General features: G+C 39.9%; 1 protein-coding gene across 2 annotated transcripts in view; it reads right to left on the bottom strand.

The window, feature by feature from the left end:
* chn1 (chimerin 1) overlaps positions 1–27,468 on the bottom strand; it is an 85,556-nt gene that overhangs the window by 16,010 nt on the left and 42,078 nt on the right. For both annotated transcript variants that reach the window (XM_055637934.1, XM_055637935.1), the window contains exon 7: positions 17,638–17,926. In XM_055637934.1, coding sequence (XP_055493909.1) covers positions 17,638–17,926 — 289 coding nt within the window. The remainder of the gene's footprint in view (positions 1–17,637; positions 17,927–27,468) is intronic.

Raw genomic sequence — 27,468 nt, 5'->3', positions numbered from 1 at the left:
AATTCTGAATTTATAAGATTTTCTACCATACCAAGGTTGTTTGGGTGGCATTTTTGTCGTACACTGTGATTTTATAGACAAACTGGAGCGATAATTTCCTTTAATAAAAATGTCCTAACTTATTTTTTTTATCTAACATAGATCAAAGAATAAAAATTTCACACAATTCTAAACTTAAAAAAAGTAATCTGACGAATGAAAAAACTTAAAGTTCTGCACGTGATATGTTATATTAATAAAAAGCAATACAAAGTAGCCAAACATTCATTATCTCAGCGTACAACAGATCATGTCTGACATTCACTTTGGAGATATGAAATGAATAAACTAGCACACATTCTCCTTTCATCAGATGAAAACACACAAATCAATTCAGCTAGTTATATAAATTAATCTTCAAGCTGTGAGTTAGCTTTAGCACCCATTTAAAGATATATCCCACTGCACATTTGTTCAGATGACTTCCTAAATTAACAACGCTGCAAGTCTTGTCACAACCAGTTTGTGGATATCAAGCTCTTGACAACTCAAATCCCATGGAATGGGGTGGCAGGCGGGAAAATAGCTGGGGGAGGGATTGGGGGTTGGATTTCAGCAAGCACAATTAATCAGTCAGGTCACATTTAGTCAGAAATCAACTAGCCAATAAAAAAATAACTGGCACAGATCCATTGCTCCCACGGACAGATATTTTCATCACATTAGATTAAAAAACAACCATCGGTAAGAAAATAATGAGCAAGGAGTGAATCATACATCATTAAAACATAACACCATGTAACTACATTTTAAATGAAGCACAACCAGTTTCGGATATATATTCTCTTATTTAGTTCTATGAAATGTTAAGAGTTATTCACCCAAATATTGAAAATGTTTACCCCATAACCGCCCTATCCACTGACGCACAGCCCCCAATTCGCAGGCGCGTCTAGAGAGGGTGGGAGGTGCAGAGAGTGAGGGCAGAGAAAGAGGGGGCAGGGACAGAGAGAGAGGGGCAGAGACAGAGAGGGACAGAGGGGCAGAGAGAGAGGCAGGGAAGCAGAGAGAGGGACAGAGAGAGAGACAGACAGAGAGGCAGGGAGAGGGGGGAGAGAGAGTGGGGAGAGAGAGAGGGGGAGAGAGAGGGGGAGAGAGAGAGAGAGAGAGGGGGAGAGAGCGAGGGGGAGAGGGGGAGAGGGAGAGAGCGAGGGGAGGGGGAGAGAGGGGGGGAGGGAGGAGAGGGGGGGAGGAGAGTGAGGGGGGAGGGAGAGGAGAGGAGGGAGGGAGGGGAAGAGGGGGACTATAGACAAAAGGTGCAGGAGCAGGCCATTCGGCCCTTCGAGCCAGCACCGCCATTCAATGTGATCATCCGCAATCAGTACACCGTTCCTGCCTTCTCCCCATATTCCCTGACTCTGCTATTTTTAAGAGCCCTATCTAGCTCTCTCTTTAAAGCATCCAGAGAACCTGCCTCCACCACCCTCTGAGGCAGAGAATTCCACAGACTCACCACTCTCTGTGAGAAAAAGTGTTTCCTTGTCTCCGTTCTAAATGGCTTAATCCTTATTCTTAAACTGTGGCCCCTGGTTCTGGGCTCCCCCAACATCGGGAAAATATTTCCTGCCTCTAGCGTGTCCAAACCCGTAACAATTTTATATGTTTCAATGAGATTCCCTCTCATCCTTCTAAACTCCAGAGTGTACAAGCCCAGCTGCTCCATTCTCTCAGCATATGACAGTCCCGCCATCCTGGGAATGAACTTTGTAAACCTATGTTGCACTCCCTCAATAGCAAGAATGCCCTTCCTCAAATTAGGGGACTAAAACTGCACACAATACTCCAGGTGTGGTCTCATTAGGGCTCTGTATAACTGCAGAAGGACCTCTTTGCAGGCAGCGGGCACGAGCGAAGCCCAGAACAATCTGAGGACTGTCAAAAGCAGTGGAGGGCCGGCCGATTGTGGCTTCTGCATGGGTAAGCCCACCCAACAGCGTGATAGACGATCGGGCAGGGGAGACGGAGAGGAGGTCGTCCCCTGTGACGGCTGCCACGGCCACTTCTCCACCGCTCTTCCCCGCACGCTGCTGCGACAACTACCGCTGCCATGATGTAGGACTTCAAGGAGCGCGCAGCATGACTTGAGCACGTGTTTAGCGGCTTCTGTGCAGCTTGCTGCGAGGAGCAGAGTCATTGTGTCGTCATCAGCTCGCTTCAGCTCGTTAGATTTTAAAAAGATCTCAGATTGGTGACCAATTTTAGTAAAAAACGGGAAATAATGGATCATAGTTTCCGATGAGGTGATTTTCGAGATCATGAGGTAAATCTGTAAAAATGTCACCATTAGTACGTCGGGTTTTCGTGGAGATGTGAATCAAAGAAAAAGACTCAAGTAAACAAACAAATAAGTAAACATCCAAGATCAGAGTTTTATAATATAGATATCACTGTTCCATGCAAGAAGAAATAAAATGGAATCAGAATTTCATTCATTTTCATTAATATATTTAAATTGGATTGATATTAAACAATAATATACCCTGGGCCTTTCACCAAAGGATTAGTTATTAAAGAAGTGCTCATCTCGATCAAATATGACCAACATCTTTCAGGGAAGTTTTAATAGAAGAAAATTCTATTTCTTCAAGTTTCAACTGCTTTTAAAAGAATTACATCAAGAGTGATCAAAGACAGGAAGACAAGCTACTTCTCTTGTTGTTATCCAGTTCTGCTATTCTGAGCCTTCCCCAGATTATTATTATTATTATTTTTTTATTCTTCATTTCGAACATCACGCTATAATCACCCTTCCCAATACAATCAGTATAACAAATATCCCAAATCTTAAATTTCTCTTTGTATCCAAAAGTTAATTGACACTTAACTAATAATTACTAATTAATTAACTTATACAGTGCCGTCCATAATGTTTGGGACAAAGACCCATCATTTATGTATTTGTCTCTGTACTACACAATTTGAGATTTGTAATAGAAAAAAAATCACATGTGGTTAAAGTGCACATTGTCAGATTTTATTAAAGGCCATTTTTATACACTTTGGTTTCAACATGTAGAAATTAGAGTTGTGTTTATATATAGTCCCCCCATTTCAGGGCACCATAATGTTTGGGACACATGGTATCACATGTATTTATAATTGCTCAGGTGTGTTTAAATGCCTCCTTAATACAGGAATACGAGAGCTCTCAGCACCTAGTCTTTTCCCCAGTCTTTCCATCACCTATGGAAATTTTTATTGTTTATCAACATGAGGACCAGAGTTGTCCCAATGAAAGTCAAATAGGCCATTATCAGACTGAGAAACAAGAATAAAACTGTTAAGTGACATCAGCCAAACCTTAGGCTTAACAAAATCAACTGTTTGGAACATCATTAAGGAAGAGAGCACTGGTGAGCTTACTAACTGCAAAGGGACTGGCAGGCCAAGGAAGACCTTCACAGCTGATGACAGAAGAATTCTCTCTATAATAAAGTAAAATCCCCAAACTCCTGTCCGACAGATCAGAAACACTGTTCAGGAGTCAGGTGTGGATTTGTCAATGACCACTGTCTGCAGAAGATTTCATGAACAGAAATACAATGGCTACACTGCAAGATGCAAACCACTGGTTAGCTGCAAAAATAGGATGGCCAGTTTACAGTTTGCCAAGAAGTACTTAATACAATATAATACCGTTTATTGTCATTTGAACCTAAGTTCAAACAAAATTTTGTTTCTGCAGTCATACGAACAATAGAAAAAGGCACACAATTAACACAGACATCCATCACAGTGAATCTCCAAACACCTCCAAAGTCTTGTCTCTCCCCTGTACTTTATTCTTCTCTCGATGTTAAAGCCCCCGGCGGGCGATGGTAAGTCCCGCGGCCGTTAAAGCCGAGCCGGGCGATGTAAGGCTTATTAATAAGCCAAAGATGATTAATTCCCACCCCTTATTCAACTGCTTATAATTATCTTACACAAATTTAGCAGCTATATGTACACCATATGTACACCACCAGCTATAAGTACACCAAATTATTTACATTTATACACTAATCAAATATTTACAAAGCCATACAAAAAAACCCTCATATACTATACAGTATCTCTTAGTCGTATATACAACCCATCACCCTATAATCACCCTTCCCAATACAATCAGTATAACAAATATCCCACTCACAATCACCTATCCTCATCCCAATATCCTTTGTAAAAAGTGTTTTTGTACATCTTTTTAAACTGAATTATGTTTGTGCTAAGTTTTATCTCCTGTTCCAGACCATTCCACAAATTCACCCCACAGATTGCTATGCACATACTTTTAAGAGCTGTTCTGACATTGAGTTCTTTTAAATTATGTTCCTCTCTCAAATTATACCCACCCTGTCTTTCCATAAACAGTTTGTGTATATTTCCTGGAAGTAAATTACTTCTTGCTTTGTACATGATTTGTGCAGTCTTAAATTTAACCAGATCGGTGAACTTCAGTGTATGTGACTTTAAGAATAATAAATTGGTATGTTCAAGATATCCAACATCATTGATAATTCTTATTGCCCTTTTTTGTAATGTGCATAATGGCTGTAGGTTGGTTTTGGAGGAGTTAACCCATATCTCCACACAGTAACTCAGATATGGCAATATGAGTGTATTATACAGAGTATGTAATGATTTGTGGTCCAGAATGCGTCTTGAATTTCCCAATATTGCTATTGACTTTGCCAGTTTTGCTTTGACGTGGTTTATATGTGGTTTCCAGCAGATTTTGTGGTCTAAGATCACACCAAGAAATCTATTTTCATATACTCTTTCTATACTTATGTTATCTATTTTCAATTGTACTTGAGGGTTTGTTTTATTTTTTCCAAATAGCATAATCTTTGTTTTGCTTAAATTTAGAGACAATTTGTTGACATCAAACCACTGTTTTAATTTATTCATTTCTGATGTGATGACCTCCAAAAGCTGCTTAAAATTGTCACCGGAACAAAAAATATTAGTTTCATCGGCAAATATAATCAATTTCAGTACATTTGATACTCTGCATATGTCATTAATGTATATTATGAAAAGCTTTGGACCCAACACAGACCCTTGAGGTACTCCACAAATTATTTTTATGTAAGTTGATTTATGTTCATCTATTTCTACAAATTGTTGCCTGTTTCTTAAATAGCTTCTCACCCAATCCAATCCCTCTGATGCCATACTTATCCAGTTTCATGAGTAAAATGTCGTGATTTACTGTATCAAACGCTTTTTTTAAGTTATGAATATACCCACTGCAAGTTTTTTATTATCTATGCAATTTGTGATTTCCTCGATTAGTTTCATTAGTGCCATAGATGCTGATCTGTCTGTCCGGAATCCATATTGACTGTCGACCAAAAGCTCGTTTCTGTAAAAAAATATTCCAAGGATCTTGGAGAATTGGGAGAGTAAAGAAACAGGCCTGTAATTTGTGAAATGGTGTCTATCCCCAGTTTTATATAATGGTATTACTTTTGCTATTTTCATTTTGTTTGGAAATTTTCCAGATTGGAAAAAAATTACAGATATGAGTTAATGGGTTTGTAATTTCTTCAATAATGTTTTTTATTATAATCATATCAATGTCATTCCAATCAGTAGAGAATTTGCTTTTAGATTTTCTTACAGTGTCTATGATTTATTTTCCTTTAACTGCTCGAAGGAAGATAGAGCTAGTATTTCTATCCCAAAGATCAGTATCCGTCCCTTCGTTTGTTTCTGGGTCATTCATTTTTTCTGCCATATCTGGTCCCACATTTACAAAAAATTTGTTAAAACCATTAACCGCATCATCTATATTATTTATTGTCTTGTCTTCCTCAATAAAATACTCAGGGTAGCCTGTATTTTTTGATCCATTTTTAATAATACTATTTAGCACGTTCCTTAAACCTTTCATGTTGTTTTTATTATTCTCTAATATTTTATTATAGTATTCTTTCTTACATATCCTCATAATACTGGTTAAATTTCGATATTTTATGAATTGTCTATATAGTGTGTTTTTCTTTTTGCAGGCATTTTTTAAACCCTTAGTGATCCATGGACTATTTGTTTGTTTTTGTCTATCACTATATTGTTTCACAGGACAGTTTTTGTCATAAAGTGATTTTAAAATATTTAGAAATCCATTGTATGCTTTGTCGACATCTTCACCCTACTACCCTCCAATTCTGTTTCAGTAATTCATTCTTAAATGCATTTATGTTTTCTTCGATTCTCACTCTTTTGTATTTGAAATGACTGGTGTTCTTAGGTTTCCTATAACTATAGTGATAAACAATAAAAGCAGTTAAATGGTCACTGATGTCACTGTATAATAGTCCGCTTACTGTGTTGTTTTCCATAATGTTTGTGAATATGTTGTCTATTAATGTCGCACAATGAGAAGTAATTCTACTAGGTCTGGTTATTTTAGGATATAAACCCATACTGTACATAGTATTGATGACGTCTTCTGTCATTTTATGCTTTTTGGATTCAACAGGTCAATATTGATGAACATAATCTTTTGTAATGATTTTGTAAACATGTTTTCCATTCAATCTTTAAATATTTCAATACTGGATCCGGGAGCTCTGTATATACAGCTCACAATAACATTTTTGGTCTATTCCATGCACATTTCTACTGTAATACATTCCAACAAATCGTCAACAGACGATTGCCTCAGCGCAGAGGGAGAACAAGGAGGGAAGAGACAGAGACTTTAAGACTTTTGCCTCCATCACAGCGAGGAGGTGCCTGGTGAACTCACTGTGGTGGATGTTAATTTGTGTTTATTGTATGTTTCGTTATTTATTATTATATGTATGACTGCAGGCAACGAAATTTCATTTAGACCGAAAGGTCTGAATGACAATAAAGGAATCCAATCCAATCCAATCATGTTCTCCACCACCTTATATTTCAGTCGTTTATCCACATAGATCACCACACCTCCTCCACTTTTTTCCCCTTCTGTTTATATAATTCAGTTCATAGCCATCATGTCAAAGTCCACACCTTTCTCAGGACTGATCCAGGTCTCTGATATTGCTATAAGATTAAATGGGTTCTTGAACTGTCTTAAATATTATTTTATGTTGCGGAGGTTGGCATATAGACTTCTGCTATTAAAGTGGATATTATGTTCTGATTGGAAAGTTATATTGAATTGCTCATCTGTGTAATAACTGCAGCTGTTGTTGATATTGTTAAATAAGTTATTTTCCGGATCAATATCATTTTCTATGTCATGTGCATTATGCTCTGTATATGCAAGGGTTTCTAGTCCTGATAGAGATATATATTTTTTGTCAGGAATTATCATGGTTGTGGTTTTTATTTTATATATTTTTATATTGCTACTAAGTGTATTCCATTACCTTGTTGTGGTTTGTCACCTTGGTATTTATCCAGTTCATCCAGGTCCCTAATGACTAATACTTTGGCTTGTTCTGGTGGTCCGTTCAGCTTGATGAATATTTTGCAGTTTGCAGTCCATGTAGATTGAATGTTCTTCTGCTTTCTCAGGAGTCGGGCCTTTCTGGCGATGTCAGCATTTTTCTTTGTCAGGTGTTCATTCAAATACACATCCGAGCCCTTTAGCTGTCTTCCCTGTTTCAGCAGTTCAGTTTTGTGCTTCCTGTTAGCAAACCAAATTATTATGGCTAGTTTATCCATCTTGCTTCTCCGTGTGAGCAGGTGAGAAGCCTTGATGTTGTCCCTGTCCAACTCGTCCTGGTCGCTCGTCTCCCCTTCGTTCTGCATTGTCACCGCCCGTGCATATGAGCGGGGTTTCGTCTCCAGACCAGTGACGATATTGTTCATTCTCCCAATGATCCCAAACATACTGCTAAAGCAACAAAGGAGTTTTTGAAAGCTAAAAAATTGTAAAGTCTTGAGTGGCCCTTTTAAATGATGCTGAGGTCACACTATTTAAGTTTCAGACTGGAACGTTGAAGTCCAATTTCTGTTCATGATTTTTACAAATGCATGCAACTGGTTTGCCCTCGTATTCAGTTGTTTTTGATAAAGTGTTAAAACATTTATTACAAGTTGTAAATAACCTTAAGTAGATAATAGATGCAAGTGTCATACAGTGCCCTCCATAATATTTGGGACAAAGACCTATCATTTATGTATTTGTCTCTGTACTCTACAATTTGAGATTTGTAATAGAAAAAATCGCATGTGGTTAGAGTGCACATTGTCAGATTTTATTAAAGGCCATTTTAAAGGACACACACACCATTGAGGATAAATGGGGATTCTGTGGATAGGGTGCGCTGTTTTAAATATCTGTGTGCTCAGCCCCCTCCTCTACTCCCTCTTCACCCACGACTGCATCCCAAAGTACGGATCCAACGCCATTATTAAGTTTGCTGACGATACCACGGTAGTAGGACTGATCAGCGACAACGATGAGTCGGCCTACAGGGAGGAGATCCAGCACCTGACAGCCTGGTGTGCCAACAATAACCTCGTCCTCAACTCCAAGAAGACGAAGGAGATTATTGTTGACCAGGCAGACCAAAGGAGGCAGTCATACCGCCATCCATATCAACGGGACTGAGGTGGAGCGCGTCTCCAGCTATAAATTCCTCGGGGTACACATCTCGGAGGATTTGTCCTGGTCCCTCAACACCTCCAAGCTGATCAAAAAGGCACAGCAGCGCCTTTACTTCCTGAGGAGGCTCAAGAAAGCCCACCTGTCCCCCCGGATCCTGACCAACTTTTACCGCTGTACCTGAGAGTATCCTGACCACCTGCTTCACGGTATGGTACAGCAGCTGCACTGCTGCGGACAGGAAGGCACTACAACGGGTGGTGAAAACCGCGCAGCACATCATCGGTGCCCCGCTCCCTGCCATGGATGCCCTCCACCAAAAACGGTGTCTGAGACGGGCTGGGAAGATCATCAAAGACCCCTCACACCCCAACCATGGACTGTTTGCCCTCCTCCCATCAGAGAGGCGGTACAGGAGCCTCAGGTCACGTACTAGTAGGATGAGGAACAGCTTCTACAACAATACAATCACATTGCTGAACTCGGAGTCCCGCCGATAGATTTCTCCGGTCCCTCCGTCCCCATTGTTTAATTATTCTGTATTTTTTGATTATTCTGTATCTTCTCTCTTTCTATTTTTTTTTATTTCTTTATGCACAACTACTACGGACTGACGCAAAACTGCATTTCGTTGTACTCATACTTGTATTTGTGCGATGACATTAAAGTTAAAATGAATTGAACTCCAGAATCGATGGGACTCTTACAAGAAGAAATAACACTGCAGAGGGTAAAATTCGGAACAAAGCTCAGAACTAAAAAAGTAAACAGGATATAAACGTAATATGAAAAATAAAACTAGAGCGTTGAACTTATGGGCCTGTCCCACTTAAGCGACTGCAGGAGACAATGCGGTCGCCACATGTTCGTGGGTGGTTGCCGGGTAGTGGCCTTCATGGTCGTAAGGTGTTTCCGCATTCTGGAACTAGTCGCACGGCATCATTATGGTCGCTGCGAATTTTTCAACATATTGAAAAATTAGCGCCAACCAGAATGAAGTTGCCATGGAGAGTCACGAGAATTCTCGTGCTGTAGGTGGGTCGCCAGCAGGTCGAAGGTTGTCGTAGGTTGTAGCCGGTGTTGACTGGTGAATCTCATTGGCACATTGGGAAAACCTAAACAGTAGTTTTCAGAACCAAGGATAACCGACCGGTAATGTTTATGTCCGTCGAGCTTCACAGCCGTGTATCTCAACGGCTTCTTAAAAGTGGTCTCCACCCCTTCTCTTAAAGGACTTACGTGACCCTTCCCGTACACTGTGCTTTCATCGTCTTAATTACGGCACCAACCTTCCTGTTCATCACGGTGTGTGTGTCTGTATCACATTGGCTTTGTGCTGTGTAAATTTCACTCAGACAGCCCCCCACACCCGCTTGCCCTGTCCCCCGCCTGGCATAACAGTCTGGTGAAATAAACGGTGTGTGTGTGTGTGTGTGTGTGTGTGTGTGTGTGTGTGTGTGTGTGTGTGTGTGTGTGTGTGTGTGTGTGTGTGTGTGTGTGTGTGTGTGTTTCACTCTGACAATCGCTGTTCAATTTGCTGGTTTTTCAGGCGACTGCCGGCGACCTCACATTCGCCGGTAACAATGGACAAAGTGGGACAGGCCAATTAGACAAGATGTTTCTCAACTCTCCAAATGCAAAGGATCTGACGAATATAACTGAACAAACAGGTTATTGGCATGGTGGAAAGGATGTTGCCGATGTGTATGTTCAGAAAGCCTTTCATGAGAATACACAAGATTATCCGAAGAAAAAAGTACATGAAGCTAGAAATAACTTGATAACATGAATTGGTAGTTCGTTGCAAACTAGAAAAAGAGTAGAGATAATTAAATATTGCTTAACTAGCAAAATGTAAGTAATGATATTTTTCAGGGAACTATAAAGTAAAGTAAAGTAAAGTAAAGTAGCCTTTAGTGTCATTCAGACTTTTTGGTCTGAACGAAATGTCGTTGCCTTGCAGTCATACATATAATAAAAATGACAAAAACACACAATAAACATAAATTTAACATCCACCATAGTGAGTTCACCAGGCACCTCCTCACTGTGATGGAAGGCAAAAATCTTAAAGTCCTTGTCTCTTCCCTCCTTGTTCGCCGCTGCCACTGCCACCGGAACAGCTCCACAGCTCCGATGTTGCTGCTGGAACACTGCCCCAGCTCCGAGGCTGCCAGCTCCGCCATTAGGCCTCGGCGCAGACTGAGACGGACACGGGGGATACGACAAGAGAAGTCGCATCCCCCTCCGAAGGAAGAGACCAAAAACACGTTTCTCCCCCCCACACCCATACACAACATAATAAAATAAAAATAAAGCCACAAATTAACTAAAATAGGACATAAAAACAACCAAAAAAGAAAAAACAAACGGACTGCAGGCGAGCCGCAGCTGCTAAGGCAGCGCCGCCATCTTAAATACTCGAGCCCCAGAGCTTTTTACGATATTTATTAATTACTTTGATGAAGAGTTACCTATGATAGCACAAAGTTAGAAGCCACAGTAAGTATCATGGAGGTAACAACAAATTATGGAGGGACATGGGCCTACTTGTAGTTGGTCCAAGCTATGGTGGATTACATTCAATACAGGAAAATGTGATGCCACCCGTTTTGGATCTACGAAAATCAAATTGGTATGTTTTACTAGCAGCGACTTAGTGGGGAAAGTAAAGGTATTTGGGTGTCATTGTTCTTATATTACAATATCACGAGTTTTGCGTCGGTGTTATCTTGATCTTCAAACACCTTTATCATTCCCATAGATGAAATCCATCCTTCATCCAAAGGAGTACTTCATTACTCAGATATGCCTTTACTGAAAGTGGCTCCTGAGATATGCAAAGTAGCCCATGGTGACCAGCTTCATGCCACAAACCTTTATTGTCATAGGGGTTTTTGTCTAGTGTGGGATGGCTGGTAGGGGACCTTTGTTTTGTGGACATTGAGTGCAAGGCCCATCCTCGTATACTTGAGTAATAAGTTGATGATGACAACTTGGAGCTTGGCCTCTGAATGTGTGTGCACGGCAGCTCAACTGCTGGAGTCTGGGTGACCTTGGATGTGGACTGCAATTGCCATAGGCTGAACAGTTTCCAGTGGTCCCGTAAACCAGTTCAATTCATGCAAGTAGCTTTTTTGGAAGTGAGCTTCAGAACTGTGGAAAGAAACACTGAAAAAAGGTCAGGGTAATGAATGATGCAGCCTTGCTTGATGTGGCTTTCACTGGCTTTGACTACTGTGGACCTACTGATTAGGATCAAGGTGCATTCTGGTGGTGATGATATGTCCTGGGACAAGCACATGGATGCAATTTCAAAGAGGTTCGATAGGTCTCCGAATACTCAAACAAGCTTCTACAGGTATACTGTCGAAAGTATCTTGGAATGTGTCCAGGAGTTCAAAATAATTTCCACAGATTTCAGATGAACTACATCCAAATTATCGTGGCCACTCATTTCCTTATAGATTGGTGAATCTACTATGCCATTGCTTATGGTGTTAAATTTATAATGAAAGTATTTTTATCAAATCATTTTTTTTTAAATGATTTGCGTATTAAGTAGTTTTCCATAAAAATCTATAAAGTGATTAAAAGCGATTTACCAAGAGATTTATGTCAGGTTGAACACCGAATTTCCAGCACCCTCAGGTCCAGAGCCTTTCTGGATTATCCGTTTGATAATGTATAATTAAGTCAATGTTAAACACTGTGCTAAAAGGATCTATGAGCCAAGAGTGGGGAAAGGGTAGAAATCTGTGAGTAGAGAAAAATAATAAATGCAAGTTGTTAGGAAGAGTAAGCAGCAGGCTGGCAAACAAACCCCCAAATTTAGACCTTGGGTTAGGGTGTTTTTAAATAAGGATATAACACACTTGTTAAAAGAAGAACTTTCAAAATAAAACTAAATCATATGGATTTATGATAAACCACAAGGAAATGAGTTAACCAACATGTGTTGGTTAAAACAGTTGGTGACGGGTGAGAGTAGATCAGGGCAGACGGTCAAGACAACTGAAAAGTAGAATTTAATAATTCAAAGGATGGAAAATAGTGTTCATAAAGGATTGAGGAAGGTGCATCTGTGGTGTAACAAATTAATAGATTACGATGCACACTGAATCAATAAATGAATGAAGTGGTGACCACTTTATGAATTAATAAATGAATGGAAGAGCAACCAATCAATAAAGTAAGGAAGCAGCAGCCAGCACTTAACGATATAACCACTGCTGATTTTATAAAGCAACAAGCATATCAATAAATTATAAGGGCAGCAATGAATGGATATTCTTTCCTATTTTTATTATTGCCTAATCCAACGCCATGGTCACCAGATAGATGCGTTTTGCAGATTTCATCAAATAAATTTTAAAATATTGCATTTGCATTTGCCAAACGTAAAGCAGAGCTGGAAAATGAAAAAAGCCTTTTTTAATTATCAGTATTCATATAAAATCGGTATTCTGTTTCATACATCTATATATTTTTAAAACTCTGTGGTTGTGTGGGTGTACGGCGTTTTGCATTTGATTCCTTACCCCCCCTCTTTCTCCTCCCCTCTTACTCCCCCCCCCCCTCTCATTCTCTCCCCCTTTTTCCTCCCCACCCCCCTCTTTCCCCCCCCCCCCCTCTTTCTCCCCCCCTCCCTCTTTCCCCTCCCCCCCCCCTCCCTCTTTCTCCCAGCCCCTCCCTCTTCTCTCTTTCCCCCCCCCCCCCTTCTCTATCTGCCCTCACTCTCTACCCCCCCTGCGAGTTGGGAGCTATGCGTCAGTAGATAGGGGTAAAAGGAGCAAATTAATAATATTAATATATTAACAAGGGGGGTAGTTAGCGTGTGTGCGGGGTGGGGGTAGTTAATGTGTGTGACGCCGCATGCCGCCCCCCCCCCCCCCCCCCCTCAACCGCACGTTGGGGGAACAGACCCAATGGGTCTGCACTTGGTCTAGTTACAATTAAAAATGTGCAATTAATTTTCAAGCCTTCATCAAAGCTGGTAAAGCTACAGTATGTACAAGGCCAGAGGCAACCACAATCAGACCTTTAGGACGACTTTGGGCCTGAGGCAATGTGTTCTGAGGTCTTCTGCTCAGAACAAGCTGATAGCCTTTCACAGATGTCAGTTTTTTTAATATAAGATTGCAGAAGATTCATGGCAACAACCTGATCAGGCACCAGTTTTTCTATGTCATCTTCCAGACAAGGGACCACAATGATGTCCACATCACCTGCTAGATAAAAGGACTGATCACTGCCTAATGCTCAATGAAGACCTTGCTAAACTGGACAAGTACTGCAAAACCTGGCGCCTAAAACCAAGCCCAGAAAAAATGGTCTCCAGTGTGTTCCACCTCCATAATGCAGAAGCCACAAGAGAACCAAACATCTATCTGAGCAGGACCAAACTGAAGTATGCCCCCACTCCAACCTACCTCGGAGTGACCCTTGACAGGACTCTATCCTTCAAGGAACATCTCAAAAGAACAGCAGCTAAGGTGAAGTCCAGAAACAATCTCCTCAGTAAGCTTGCTGGCTCCTCAGTGTGTCCCACCTCCATAATGCAGAAGCCACAAGAGAACCAAACATCTATCTGAGCAGGACCAAACTGAAGTATGCCCCCACTCCAACCTACCTCGGAGTGACCCTTGACAGGACTCTATCCTTCAAGGAACATCTCAAAAGAACAGCAGCTAAGGTGAAGTCCAGAAACAATCTCCTCAGTAAGCTTGCTGGCTCAAAGTGGGGGGCAGCAGCCCCCACACTGCGCATTTCAGCACTAGCCCTTGCATTTTCTTCAGCCAAATATTGTGACCCTGTTTGGTCCAGATCATCCCACACACACCATGTGGACACCCAATTGAACTCAACAATGAGGATCATCACAGGAACAATCCGCTCAACACCATTCCCCTGGCTCCCTGTCCTATCCAACATAGCCCCTCCACACATCCGGCGAGTAGTCCTCACTCAAAGGATGCTCCAAAAGACCAAAAACTCTCCTCACCTGCCAATTCACATGGACATCTTCAACCCACCCACTGCTCGACTTCCATCTAGACGACCAATTTGGAAGAACCCACCACCAGCTGATTTCATCATCCAATCAGCTTGGAAAAAGGAATGGGAGTCCAAGGACATCCCAAATAAACATCTGGTGTCAGACCCCACCCTACCGGTCCCTGGCACCAATCTCCCAAGGAAGCAGTGGACGACGCTGAATAGATTCAGGACTGGACATGGCCCCTGCTTGGTCAGCCTTCACAAATGGGGCAGCAGTCCAACCCCACGGTGTGCTTGTGGAGAGCAGCAAACAATGCAACACTCATTGATGCATGCCCTCAACAAAGACTCAAAGTAGGACTTGTCACCCTTCATACAGCAAATCAAGAGGCAGCTGCTTGGCTAAACGACTTTGCATTCGCTAAATAAAATACTGCCTAATCCTCCCTCGTCTATATCGATCTGGGTATAAAACAATAGCAGCTAGAAAATCGAAGTTGAAGATGCAAAGTGGGACTATACTTTCATTGCTCCTCTACTGGGCTCAGTGGAATTTAAGTTATAGACTTTACACCTTCGGAAATTGAATAGAATGGCATTGCAATAACCTAGCAACAAAATGGATAGTCAAATATACTGGCATGCGATCATCGATAAAGACAAAAATGCAATTATTAAATGCTCAGTTTTAAGAGAATAGAAGTTTCCCCCCAGTTTCTTAGTTAGTTACTAAGTTACCTATGCATTTGCTATTTTTTTTTCAAATACCTTATGAATTGTATTACTGGTTTTGGAAATTATGTTCAACAATGTACCTACAGTCTGCGAAGTTAAAAAGTCTGGCCTGGCAGCTTAACTTGTTCAGCACCTATAATTAGAAAGTTCCAAACTTGGTCACATCAGTGATATTCTCGCACGTTTGAGCTCTGCAAAAATGCACAGCAGTAAATCATTCCTTGAACGAAGCACAAACTGACACTGCCCAAGTCACCCTGTTCCACAGATAATGGATGATAGCTGTGGAAGAATCTGGGCCAGACTGTTCAACTTCCGAGGCTGTAAAGTCTGTAGCTTAAACGCAAACAATTCAGTTAAACAAATTTAAAGGGATTGCCAAAATTTCTGTGAAAATTGAAATCGCAAATAATATTTTATATGAATTATTCTTGAAGTTTTTGCAAGTTATTATTAAAATGATCAGTTTGCTTTTAGTACACTACTTTACATTTTAAGAGGCATAATCTGAATGCATGACAGATAATTTTCAAATATTAAAGCTGCCTCCACAACTCGCACCTGACATTTGAATGTTTTCCATTCTCCATATTTGTAGTATAAATTTAGCACTCCATTGATTGTTCTGCATATTATTATAATCATTGAATATTCCAGCCTATTCTTCATTGGCATCCATATCCAAGGTGTTTTTCCTTCCTCAAAAAAACTGAACATTCAATTTCAAAATTCTTGTTGTTATCTATAAAACTGGCATGTCGAGCCCCTCATTTACCTTCTAATTACTATTAGACTTATTTTCCAATATCAATCTCAGACTTGGCCTCCTCTACCCACTATTTTCAAGAACAGAGCCTTCTGCCACACCTGTATCGTGCTCCCTTTACCTCCTCTCTTCCCTTGGGCCTCTTTAAAATCAATATTATCCGATCAACTGCCCATCAACTCGGTTGTTGCTCTTTGGCATTCGGCTTTTCCACGTTGTAGAATTTTGAGTGATTTAAATACATTGATACTGTGACGCGTACAAATTATTGATCAATACCGCATTTGCATATTTTTCTACTTTTGCGAAACAATCTTTGCATGCGTTATACACGATCATTAAATCATTGTGAGAAATTGTCATTTTAGAAGTTCTATAAACACTATTTATTTTCTCTGTGGGGATAATACTCTTTCCAGAAAAGTGAATTAACAAGATCCTTCAAAACTAAATTTGAATTAGCTACGTAAGATTTGGAAAAATAGCAATCAAAGTTGATTTAATCTTTTTTAATTACATTCTGAACCCTACTGTAAAATGTAATGATTTTTCACTAATCCATATAACTTCACAATATTTAAATTATTATAACACATACATTTCAGAAGACTAAAACTGGAAAATGTATGTGCAACAGTTTGGCTACTATGCATATAAAATTGATTCAGTAAGACCTTCAAGATGATGATTTGCAGAAGAGAAAAGGTGAATTCATTTCTTTTGCATTGTAGAATTAGCGTGTAATAAGGTACAATTTGAACAAATAGGAGAGGGGGTGATAATTTATCAAGTAAAAATGGCTGAATTAGTCGTCTCCTAAATTAATTTTTGTTATTTTACTTAAAGGCAACAGAAATGAAGGGTGAATCGAGGGACCATGCCAGACTGAGGGAATTATTTTTTAAAATGCATATTAGGGCATCATAAAAAGGAGCCTTGGTAACTGTAAAGTTGTGCAAAAACGTGCACTAAAGGCTAATTGAGATTTTGAAACCGCAGATTTAAGCAGACAAAGTAAGGACAATAAGCACCAATGAGAGTTACAAAATATGAATAATACGAATCTTCAGAAAAAAATCCTCAAAAAAATGTTATAAAGATATATTCATAATTAACATTTCCTTGTGTATTCAAAGATTTTAAAACGTCACATTTCTAGATCACATTTCAAATACAATTTAACTTTTCCCTACAGTATATGTGTTAGATTCAAACAATAAATCTTACAATAACTGCTCATATATTTTTTTCGGTTTCCCTACTTAATGTAGGTGCTGCGCTAAAGTACTTTATGCAATACATTATTATGAAAGTATTTCAATGCACTAAACTACAACAACGTACCCAAAGTAGGAATACATAAGTTGTTGTGCCATTAAACACATTGCTGCAGGATCACTCAAGTTACTTTAACTTGGTGCTTTACTTTTTTTTATTGGATGATTAGATTATTTAAGCTACATTACAAAGTAGGTCAGCTCTAAAACAATATAACAATCATGTATAAATGTCACAGTGAGGTATAGGTCTGGATCTAGAGAAAAAATAAAGCATCTTTGATTCTTACCCTTTCTTCTGGAGTGTCATCCTCTTTGGCAGATTCGGGCTCTGCTTGAACATCTCTGAGGTCTGGAAGACATTTTGTGCTTGTAGGTTCACGATTTAAAGTTGTATAGCCAATATGTTCATAGATTGGATTAATTGTCATCTTGGCTATATATTCAGCCGCCTTAGTCTCAATGTACAATGTAATCAATCCGTCTGTTACCAGGTCATGAATCGACTCAAACCGTTTCTCTCCCACAAAGTGTTTCCCATCATAATAAAGACGAAAATTTCTGGTCTGAATCCCAAATCTGTTTCAATTGAAAAGAAAATATAGAACATGATAAGCAGGCTCTGTCCAAAATATCAAACTACCAAAACATACACTTGGTATTGTTCTGTGGCTGCCTTATAAAATTGGATTATAAATTGAGATTGACATATTATTCCAGACCAAATGTGTAAAAATCAGAGATGTTTACTAGTTCACCAATGTGCCCATTCATCGTAAGACCTAAGTCTATACAATTGTAACATTGTGTATTTTCTATATATCTCAGCATGTTATTATGTATAATATGACCCTTTTAAAGTGTTTGATAACCTTCCTGGTTCTATAAAAAAAAAAGAATATATTGGTATCAGTAATTTGATAAATCACATAAATGCTCCTCAGCTTCTTCCCGCAGGCTATAAGACTGCTAAACGGACTTTGCCCCCTGCCAAAGTATCGCGCACCAACCACCAACCTGGACACACTGCAGCAGAGCCACTGATGTGCCGCTGCCGATCGGAACGCCTGTTGAATGTTTAGTAGAGTGTTAAATTTGTTCATGATATATGTATTTTTATTTCTATTTATTTTTAATGCACACTGAATGGACACTGGTTGAGCAACGTTTTTTTGTTTCCTCTGGGTATGTGAATACTCAGGAAATGACAATAAAGATATACAATACAATACAATAAAATATCAAAATATCAATATATGCAGGATTTGTGGTAGGTGGCAATTTAAAACTAATAATACTTGATTATTTTACAAATGAAAGCATGCAAACATATTCATCTAATGCACACTTCTACTGTCATAAGATCAAAATGCACCTCAACTGGGGGGGGGGACAGAATGAGAAATACAATGAGCCATTTTCACATGCATTTGTTACAACTAATACCAGTACATTTTAGCAGTAGCTAGGGCTTATTGAAAAGTGAGGCGTATCTACGTGAAGCAACTTCCTTAAATAGGAATCAAATGCTTCTGTACACATACAAATATTATGATCAGCCTTAAGTTAACAGTTGCAGCTTTAGATTTAAACACATTTGCTTAAAAGCAAAATGCTATGGATTCTGGATATATAAAATGTCAAACAATATTAGAAATACTCAACAGATCAGGCATTATTTATGGAGATACTAGACCAAGTGGGACCTGTTGGGTCCCGTTTCCCCCAACGCAATATTCCACCACTCATCCAGAGCCCCCAACTGCACAGGCGTGGCACATCTCTCCTCATCCCCCAGCATACCCATTTCTTTCCCCTCTCCCCCTCTCCTTACAATAATGTAACAAATCTCTCATTGCATTGGGAATCCTGACATTGTAACTGGCTTTCCATTGTGACGTCATACGCTGATAACTGCCAGTGCAGATGGAAGAAATTATACCATCCATCTGAAGGAAACTTGATACTACACACCACAGGACAATGGTGAGTAAGGTGGTCCAAAATTGTAGCGCTATCGTGTACTGTTTTGGCGTAATTTCAGGACATCACAGACAGGCAGACAGACAAACAAACATGATGAGAGTTTCTGACTTTATATATAAAGTTTAAGCACCTTGAATTTAGATTGGATCATTAAGCTATTATTCACTGTGAAAATATGTTGAGCTATGAATCAAATCACAGTGCTGTTTCTTCACTGCTACATACAGTGCCCTCCATAATGTTTGGGACAAAGACTCATAATTTGTTTATTAGCCTCTGTACTCCACAATTTGAGATTTGTAATAGAAAAAAAAAAATGTGGTTAAAGTGAACATTGTCAGATTTTATTAAAGGGTATTTTTTTATACATTTTGGTTTCACCATGTAGAAATTGCAGCTGGGTTTATACATAGTCCCCCCATTTCAGGGCACCATAATGTTTGGGACACATGGCTTCACAAGTGTTTAATTGTTCAGGTGCGTTTAAATGCCTCCTTAATGCAGGTATAAGAGAGCTCTTAGCACCTGGTCTTTCCTCCCGCCTTTCCATCACCTTTGGAAACTGTTATTGCTGTTTATCAACAAGAGGACCAAAGTTGTGCCAATGAAAGTCAAAGAAGCCAAACAGAGACATCAGAAACTTTAGGCTTACCAAAATCAACTGTTTGAAACAGCATAAAGAAAAAAAGATAGCACTGGTGAGCTCATTAATCACAAAGGGACTGGCAGGCCAAGGAAAACCTTCACAGCTGATGACAGAAGAATTCTCTCTACAATAAAGAAAAATCACCGAACACCTGTCCGACAGATCTGAAACACTCTTCAGGAGTCAGGTACGGATTTGTCAATGACCACTGTCCGCAGAAGACTTCATGAACAAAAATACAGAGGCTACACTGCAAGATGCAAACCACTCGTTATCCACAAAAATAGGATGGCCAGGTTAGTTTGTCAAGAAGTACTTAAAAGAACAACCACAGATCTGGAAAAAGTCTTGTCGACAGATGAGGCGAAGATTAACATATCAGAGTGCTGGCAAGAGCAAAGTATGGAGGAGAGTGGGAACTGCCCATGATCCAAAGCATACCACCTTATCTGTGTAACATGGTGGTGGGGGTGTTATGGCCTGGGCATGTATGGCCGCTGAAGGTACTGGCTCACTTATCTTCATTGATGATACAACTGCTGCTGGCAGTAGCATAATGAATTCTGAAGTGTATGGACACATTCTATCTGCTCAAGTTCAAACAAATGCCTCAAAACTCATTGGCCTGCTGTTCATTCTACAGCATGGCAATGATCCCAAACATACTGCCAAAGCCACAAAGGAGTTTTTCAAAGCTAAAAAATGTTAAATTCTTAAGTGTGCCAAGTCAATCACACGATCTGAACTCAATTGAGCATGCCTTTTATATGCTGAAGAGAAAACTAAAGGGGACTAGCCCTCAAAACAAGCATAAGCTAAAGATGGCTACAATACAGGCCTGGCAGAGCATCACCAGAGAAGACACCCAGCAACTGGTGATGTCCGTGAATCGCAGACTTCAAGCAGTCATTGCATGTAAAGGATATGCAACAAAATACTAAAAATGACTACTTTAATTTACATGACAGTGCTGTCCCAAACATTATGGTGCTTTGAAAACCACGTGTGATTTTTTTTCTATTACAAATCTCAAATTGTGGTGTACAGAGGCAAATAAATAAATGATGGGTCTTTGTCCCAAGCATTATGGCGGGCACTGTATCTGAAAATCAATGTTACACAGTGTAGAATGTGACTACAGCACAGAAAAAGCTGAAGATACTCAGCAGGTCAGGTAGCATCGGTGGAGAAGGATAAAGTGCTTGTGTTTCAGGTCATCAGCCCTTCATCAGAACCAGAAGGTACAAAGGGCTGAAACAATAAACTCTGCTTCCCTTCCACAAAAGGTATTGGATACTCTCTCTTGAATTTATTGACTTACGTAGTCTTCTTCGTGTCCCCAAACTCAAACAAAACAGTTCCGACACCCACTCCTAAAACTCAGAAACCGCATCTTTTGTCTCGTTTACCTATTTGGTTCCAACCCACCAAGCCAAAAATCCAATCACACAATCATTCCACCCATTATTCAAACCCCTGGCCCTTTGCCCACACTTCTTCCCCTTCCAACTGATTCACAATTCATTCGGTCAACAACAGACATTTGAGATAATACTCAGAGACATCTGACTGTCTTCCAACCCAAATTATAATCTGAGACATTTGCACTCACATGCAACCTCTCCTCCCCATGGTCCTGGACTATCTTTCTTATGTACAATGTTTTCCATAACATCAATTCAATTGTGTCCTGGTCCTCGGACACTATCAAACCTTCATGCACTGTGCCATGACCAAAATGCTGTTGGCACACCGTCCAGTGACTGATTAACATGCTTCTGCAGATAACTATGAAATTCAAGATTCGATGTTCCTTTTCTAGTTGAAATGTGATTTTGTTTAAAAGTGGAAAATCATGCAATAGAGTATACATGGGAATACAATATAGAGAGATTTGTTCACAATGCAAAAGGGAAAAACAAAAGCTTTAAGAATAGTAAACTGTTCCTGTACAACTGATCCTGAAGTGGTGTTAAATCCAAAGCAAATGCAAAAATTCAGTGTATTGGACATCAAAAGTAAGTGTTTCATTAATTAATATTTAGTGTAATAAAACATTTCCCTTTTGAGGTTCAAATGAAACTTCAGATTTAGAGAATGTAACCAAATGTAAATTTACAAAACAGCATTTTATTATGCAGGCTATCCACATTACATGCTTACTTCTTATTTGTTCAATTGTTTTGTGTACTTTAGTTTAAAGATATGGCATGGAAACATACCTTTCGGCCCATTGGATCCACCCTGACCATTAATCACCCATTCACACTAGTTCTATGTTACCTCACCTTCCTATCCACTCCCTACACACTTAGATCAATTAAGTTACTAACCCACACGTCTTTGGGATGTGGGAAGAAACCCATGCAGTAACAGGGAGTACGTGCAAACTCTGCACAGGCAGAACAAGAGGTCAAGATCAAACCAGGGTCTCTGGTGCTGTGAGGCAGTTTTGGTGTTGAGAAACAGGTTTTAAAACTATACATTTTTATGTCAAAAGCCAGAAATGTCAATGTCTCCTCAATTATTAAACAGAACCATTTTTAATTACAACTTTTAATTGTTACAGATGTCAATTGTGTGGGAAACACATCAAGTTTGGGATAAGCTTATTTTCAGAGGAAAGTAATTCATGGGAAGGAAATTCAAGGAAAATGTAGATTCATAATGTGGTGTAAACAGAACAAGACAAATGTGCATTACCTTAAAATATGTCCAAACATTTTCTAAGTTTAATAAACAATGAAAACATTTTCATTTGGTGGAAGCGCTTAGAAGTTAAACAAGTGGAAGTTGCAGCTCAAGAAGTTTTAAACAGACAAATTTCCATCAACTATCACAAAACCTGAACAAAAAGCAATCAAACTAGATTTACAAATGAAATCTGAAATCTTTACAGGCACAAACAGCACACTTTAATTCTTGGAAATGTGAGGAATGATGTTGCTTCAATAAGAAAGTGCAAAAAAATTCAGCAGCCACCTGTTTTACAATTCTTGATTTTTGCTTCCTAGTAAGCTGGGATAAGAATTTAAAAGGCTGTGCTTTGATTTATTTTTCCCTTTTCCATGTATATTAAAATGAAAATAAGCTTGTTTTTATCATTACATATATTGTTCTACATCCGACATTTATTGCAAGTTTACATATTTTGTTAATTTTGATCACATACTTAATCATGCATAATATATTTAATTATACGTCATTAATAATTATTGATTTAGGAAAGTTTTTGTGTCTTCAAATATATATTAATGCGTTTTGACCACCAAATGCCAAAAAAGAGCTTTTGGGCACCTGGTCTTATTATCTACTGTTTTCAAAAACATCTTAAAGAGATACAAAGGAAAATCCAGAGCTTAATGCAATGGTTGTTGAAAGCACAGTTCAAACAAAGAATTGAGGAAAGATGAGCATGGTTTTGGCCTGTGATATCTTTCTCAAAAGCATTAAATAAGAACGTGTGTTTAGAAAGTTGGTAGTGTGGTGTCGGGGATGACACCGGGTTCAACTTACACTCGTAGTAGGGTGGACTTGCACGATGTATTTTATTTACAATGGTAAGAAAAACCAGAACAGCCCAGGGTGCTGACACTGTCAGGGCACATGTGTGATGACACTGGCAATCTCAGCATTGGCCCGGCAGTTGTCCTGGCTTTTGAAGGAGGTGTGGCGATCTCCGGCTTCTTACTGGAGTTCACCCTTGCCTTGAGAGAAGCAGCTGTCTTGACAGGATTATCCTGGTGGCCAGTTCTTGCCTCTGTATGTGTGGGCACTGTCCCTCGCTGACTGTGGGCAGAAAGAGGCTCTGGCATCTCAGACTTGCCCCAGCCACTGTCTTAACCTCAGGTAAAGGCACTGGCCATCTCTGGGTGATTTCCCAACAGTCCAGTCTCACAACACGATGGCGCTGGTGGTCTCAGGTTTGTCCCTTGGCTCAGTCTCCCTCGATGCTGCAACTGGGGAACACAGCTAGCAGGGAGGCACTCCACTTTGTTCCCTTCTTCACTCTCTTCTTTCTTCCTTCTGCCTTCTTCCTCCCTTTCTCTCCTGCTTCTTCTCGCGTCCTCTCCCTTTTCCCCTCTGGCTAGAATGCCTAGGAACCGGCTGACAAAGGTCAAGTTGCCGATCAATATCAGCCTATTGGCCCCAGCTGTTATCAATAATGCTGGTGTTTGGCCTTTACTTGTCAGTCAGCCACTGTAAGGGATCAGACCGACATTCAAGGGAGAAGACACTGGTTAAATGCCACAATTATGGGTGTTTTGATTTTACAACAGAAATGAGTGATAATGGTAGTTCTAAAAGTGGAGGGTAGCAGCATAATAACATTGAATTCAAATTTGGAGGTTAAAAAATTCAGTTGGAATAAATTCCTGTGAATAGGAATGGGTTCTTAGTCAACAAAAGCAGATCAGACAGGAAAAGTCAGGAGATATGATAGAATTTGGTCAAATACTGGAATGAAGAAGGTGTCAATCTTAGTGACCAACATTATCCATAAATGGTTACACGTTATTAGAGAAGACACGGTAAGGTGGTGCCAGAACAGGTTATGATCGAAAAGACAAACTGACATTAACTATATATTTCTGGATAACCTTTGAATAATAAATCAATTTTAACCACAGAAAGTAAGATATTATAAAACTTAGCATGTCCAGTCAAATCTGGGTTTGTGTTTGGAGATGGCTGATGAAGCAAAAGCAGGAACTACAGATTCTTTGCAACACATGTGCTTGAGGGTCCTATTTTCATCCCAAATATTCTTTCCCCACTTTGAGTGGCCGTGGACAATTGATTCCAAGATGTTAGCAAGGATGTTTATAGGTTATAGGTTTGAGCATTTTCTTGAATCTATTCTACTATTTGTTTGATAATCTCTTCCACATCAGTGATTGGAATAAGTTTCTGCTTCGGGAGTCTGTTGTCAGGCATGTAGCCAAATATCATGATTCTAACTTGGAAAATTGTGGTGTCAAATAAGACTTCATCAGTGTCCAAATATTTTTCTCAGTATTTCTAACTGTAATGTTGCAACTCACCTCCAACAACCTTCCCATGGGAGTGGAGCTTATCTTCAAAACTAATTCAAACTATTAAAAAAAAGTGTCCTTCAAGGTCAGGGATGTCACTGAACGGCTGCAGAACATTCTGGAGGGGGAGGGTGAACAGCCAGTTGTCGTGGTGCATATTGGCACCAACGATATAGGTAAAAAAAGGGATGAGGTCCTACAAGATGAATTTAGGGAGCTAGGAGATAAACTTAAAAGTAGGACCTCAAAGGTAATAATCTCTGGATTACTACCAGTACCACGGGCCAGTCAGAGTAGAAATAGGAGGATATTACAGATGAATACGTGGCTTGAAAAATGGTGCAAGGGGGAGGGATTCAAATTTTTAGGGCATTGGAACCAGTTCTGGGGGAGGTGGGACCAGTACAAACAGGACGGTCTGCACCTGGGCTGGAATGGAACCAATGTCCTTGGGGGAGTGTTTGCTAGTGCTGTCGGGGAGGATTTAAACTAATGTGGCAGGGGGATGGGTACAAGAGCAGAGAGGCAGGGGGGTGTAAAATTAGGGTAGAAGCAATAGGTAGCACGGTGAAAAGTAAAAGTGGCAGGCAGACAAAACCAGGGCAAAAATCAAAAAGGGCCACTTTTCAACATAATTGTATAAGGGGTAAGAGTGTTGTAAAAACAAGCCTGAAGGCTTTGTGTCTCAATGCAAGGAGTATTCGTAATAAGGTGGATGAGTTGAACGTGCAGATAGCCATTAATGATTATGATATAGTTGGGATCACGGAGACATGGCTCCAGGGTGACCAAGGCTGGGAGCTGAACATCCAGGGATATTCAATATTCAGGAGGGATAGAAAGAAAGGAAAAGGAGGTGGGGTAGCGTTGCTGGTTAGAGAGGAGATTAACGCAATGGAAAGGAAGGACATTAGTTTGGAGGGTGTGGAATCGGTATGGGTAGAGCTGCAAAACACTAAGGGGCAGAAAACGCTGGTGGGTGTTGTGTACAGGCCACCTAACAGTATTAGTGAAGTTGGAGATGGTATCAAACAGGAAATTAGAAATGCGTGCGACAAAGGCAAAACAGTTATAATGGGTGACGTCAATCTACATATAGATTGGGTGAATCAAATTGGCAGGGGTGCTGAGGAAGAGGATTTCTTGGGATGTATGCGGGATAGTTATCTAAATCAACATGTAGAGGACCCAACGAGAGAGCAGGCTATTTTAGACTGGGTATTGAGTAATGAGGAAGGGTTAGTCAGTAGTCTTGTTGTACGTGCCCCCTTGGGCAAGAGTGACCATAATATGGTTGAGTTCATTAGGATGGAGAGTGACATTGTTAATTCAGAAACAATTGTTCTGAACTTAAAGAAAGGTAACTTTGAGGGTATGAGACGTGAATTGGCCAAGATTGACTGGCAATTAATTCTAAAAGGGTTGACGGTGGATATGCAATGGAAGACATTTAAGGACTGCATGGATGAACTACAAAAATTGTTCATCCCAGTTTGGCAAAAGAATAAATCAGGGAAGGTAGTGCATCCGTGGATAACAAGGGAAATCAGGGATAGTATCAAAGCGAAGGATGATGCGTACAAATTAGCCAGAAAAAAGCAGCATACCAGAGGACTGGGAGAAATTCAGAGACCAGCAGGAGTATTGCGTACAGTTTTGGTCTCCAAATCTGAGGAAGGACATTATTGCCATAGAGGGAGTGCAGAGAAGGTTCACCAGACTGATTCCTGGGATGTCAGGACTGTCTAATGAAGAAAGACTGGATAGAATTGGTTTATACTCTCTAGAATTTAGGAGATTGAGAGGGGATCTTATAGAAACTTACAAAATTCTTAAAGGGTTGGACAGGCTAGATGCAGGAAGATTGTTCCCGATGTTGGGGAAGTCCTGGACAAGGGGTCACAGCTTAAGGATAAGGGGGAAATCCTTTAAAACCGAGATGAGAAAAACTTTTTTCACACAGAGAGTGGTGAATCTCTGGAACTCTCTGCCACAGAGGGTAGTTGAGGCCAGTTCATTGGCTATATTTAAGAGGGAGTTAGATGTGGCCCTTGTGACTAAGGGGATCAGAGGGTATGAAGAGAAGGCAGGTACGGGATACCGAGTTGGATGATCAGCCATGATCATATTGAATGGCGGTGCAGGCTCGAAGGGCCGAATGGCCTACTCCTGCACCTAATTTCTATGTTTCAATCTAGGAACTTTTAAAATCTTGAGCTTTCTATTCATCTCACCTCATAAGGTGTAATATTGCTCTGTGGATCAAAAATATAAAGATTCTTTGCATTCTTCAGATTGTATCTTTTCATTTGTCCATTCTCTGTCCATTTCGGACACAAATAGGAGAAAGCAGAAATTGTAAGCACTGCCAAGGTCTGATGTGAACCACATCATCCAGAGAGAATAGCTCAGGTTTCACCAGATCAGGGAAATTTGAACTTAGTTAATAATTT

This window comes from Leucoraja erinacea, chromosome 7 (genome assembly GCF_028641065.1).
Source record: "Leucoraja erinacea ecotype New England chromosome 7, Leri_hhj_1, whole genome shotgun sequence".
Taxonomy (NCBI): Eukaryota; Metazoa; Chordata; class Chondrichthyes; order Rajiformes; family Rajidae; genus Leucoraja; species Leucoraja erinaceus.
The sequence above is the reverse complement of the archived record's forward strand: the minus strand, read 5'-3'. Positions and strand labels throughout refer to the sequence as shown.